The following is a 2644-nucleotide window of genomic DNA, read 5'->3' as shown; positions in this document are numbered from 1 at the left end:
GAACTAAAATCAGGAGTTACTGCCTCCCACCCAAGTGCCATGTCTTTTCCACTCAATTTTACCAAAAAGTCAGATTTTAGCAGCCCAAACGTTGAAATAAACCAGATATGTTTGCAGTGTATCTCTAAAAACCCCTCTCAGGAACAGATCGGGATGTGTGTCCCGGTGTGAAAGCAGATTACCGGACCTGCAGCAGGATCACCTGCCGGTTCTCGGACGGGTGGCTCTTGTTGATGTGTCTCGTGAGCCCCGGGGAGCTGTAGAGCACCGCGGGGCAGTATTTACACGGGAACACCTGGGAGGAGTGCAGCAGGCGGACGTGACGCTCCTGGCTGCCCCGGTTCGAGAAGTTTTCCCCGCAAACCGGACACAGGTGGCAGGCGCTCAGGTTAAGCGGTGCTGCGCTCTGTTCGCGCACCGCTGCCGCTGCTGCTTCGTCATCCTCCGTTACTTTAGAGTGCTGAGACGCCAGGTGTTTCCGCAGGTAAGCTTGGCGTTTAAACTTTTTCCCGCACTGGTTACAATCATAAAGCCCCTCCTCAGACCCGGACTCTGAGGGTCCCGGGCTGGTTGTGTCTCTGTCACTAGAATCCTTCGCTTCATCCAAAGCTGCTGCTGTTTTACCGGACGCGGCAGATTTGTCGCTCTCCAAATGCTGCTGCACGACACTCTGCTGCTGCTTGGGTTTGTGCCACCGCCTGTGCGACGCGAGGTTCGCCGGGCAGCTAAACACCTTGTCGCACTCGGGACACCTGTACTCCACGCGCACGATCCTGGAGCATTTGTGCTGCGCGAGGGCGAGAGGATCCGCGTATTCTTCGCGGCACAGCTGGCAGACGAACTCCCCCAGCGGGATGTATTCCTCCCCGGTGAGACTGGGGGGCTTCCGGTCCACCGGCTCTTTAATCTTGAGCCCGAGCACCGGAGACGTGGTGACGTTATCCTCAAAGTGCAGTTTCCGGATCGTTTTGGTTTTCTTGGATGCTGGTTTTCCTTTGCGCTCGGTGTCGCTTGAATGCCGCTTTGTGTTTGTGGGGAGCGTCGCGGTGGATGCGGTGACGCTGAAGGTTCCGGTGCGACTGCTGTTGCTGGAACCGATTTTCAGATCCACCGGGGCGAAGGGGCGGTCCAGCGCCGCGGGGAGGGCCGCTCCGGTGGGGAAGGAAGCGGCGGAGAGGTTGAAGCGCCTCTCGTAGGAGCGCTCGTGGTCCTGGCTGACGGGGCGCGTGGGGCTGTAGAGAGCCTGGTACACTGCCTCGGGGTTACCGAACTGCACCGGTCTCTCCAAGCGCTCCGGAGCCACCGCCCCGCACGTGGGAGTCTGTGCGCGCACCGGGAAGGATGCGAGAGGCACCCAGGAGGGACGCGGCAGGAGCGGGGGAGGTGGAGGTGGCACGGCAGCAGCTGAAGGCTCTTCATCCTCTACGCGGACGCGGTACGACACCGGGTTTGGTTTCTTGTTCCTTTTCACTAAAAATCCTCTGGGCATGTTTCTGCTGGATGGAGAGCGGAAGGCACTGTTTTTTGGGGAAGGGAGCAGATGCACTTTCAGGACATCTGACGCGTCTGTTTCTGCCGCGTCTGTTTCTGCCGCTACTGATCGTCCGTTCTGCTCCCTGTTCTGATTCCTTTCACCACAAACATAGCTGCACTCTTTTTAAAGGCGACATGATGACATTGTTCCCGTCACCCCCCCTCCTCGTTGACTCATCACCGACCAATCAGAAGCAGGAGATCTCCCCAGTGGATTTGGGAGAGTGGGAGGATGGAGAGAGAGGAGGTGATTCTCAACAACCTGCCTAATGAGCCTTCCCCCCAGTATTAAGATAGCATTCTAACATCCTTGAAACAATGTGGACTTTATCGGCTACAAGTGGAAACAATCTCCCGAAAACAAAACGTTAAGGATTCAAGAACCAGATGAAAAATACATTGTATTTTATATAAATGGATTTTAAATTGGGCTGACTACTATTATGCAATATCAAAACTGTCCTTTTTATATGACATAGCCGCATATTTTAAAATATAACATAATTTAAGCAGCATTATTGAATGTAATTTAATATAGTAAAGTGATGGATATTGTATTATTATGAAAATAATCTTGTTTATATCTTTCAAATAAGCACGGCAGCAGCTCCAAACCTAAATAATAATCTAATAAAACAGAGTTATAATCTGTAAAATAACTTCTGGCTGCAATTTGTGTTCACATTTAGAATTTAAGACATTCAAAGACTTTCCAGGATAACTCGATATCCAAAAACAAACCGCACGTTGACGCATTTTGACACCAAAACATAAGTAATGTCCACGTTTGGGATTAATAAAGTCTTCTTCTGAGATTGATATTCAATTTCGTTAAAAAAAAGTATTCTGCACACTAGTCAAATATACTCCTATATTTATATTGTGTTAGTAGTGATTTTATTGCAGTGCAACTTACGCTGTGTATTTTACATTGTGTTTTTAATGGATTCTCTGTAAAGTGGATTTGTGTGTGTGTGTGTGTGTGTGTGTGTGTGTGTGTGTGTGTGTGTGTGTGTGTGTGTGTGTGTGTGTGTGTGTGTGTAGGGGGGGGGTTGCAGATTGCAAAGCAGATGTACCTGAGGGTTTTATTGTTCCCCCCCTCCACTCTCAC

At 50.5% G+C, this 2644-nt stretch overlaps 1 protein-coding gene across 1 annotated transcript; it reads right to left on the bottom strand.

Annotated features, from left to right (window-relative positions):
• Positions 1-6: 6 nt before the first annotated feature.
• LOC104943062 (insulinoma-associated protein 1a-like) lies at positions 7-2391 on the bottom strand. Its single transcript, XM_010768382.1, has one exon. It carries the CDS (start codon positions 1487-1489, stop codon positions 179-181), a length of 1311 nt encoding a protein of 436 aa, XP_010766684.1. The 5' UTR covers positions 1490-2391; the 3' UTR covers positions 7-178.
• Positions 2392-2644: the final 253 nt, after the last annotated feature.

This window comes from Notothenia coriiceps, unplaced genomic scaffold (assembly GCF_000735185.1).
Source record: "Notothenia coriiceps isolate Sejong01 unplaced genomic scaffold, NC01 NC01_scaffold00005616, whole genome shotgun sequence".
NCBI classification, from domain to species: domain Eukaryota; kingdom Metazoa; phylum Chordata; class Actinopteri; order Perciformes; family Nototheniidae; genus Notothenia; species Notothenia coriiceps.
Note: the sequence above shows the minus strand (reverse complement) of the source record. Positions and strands in the feature narration are given on the sequence as shown.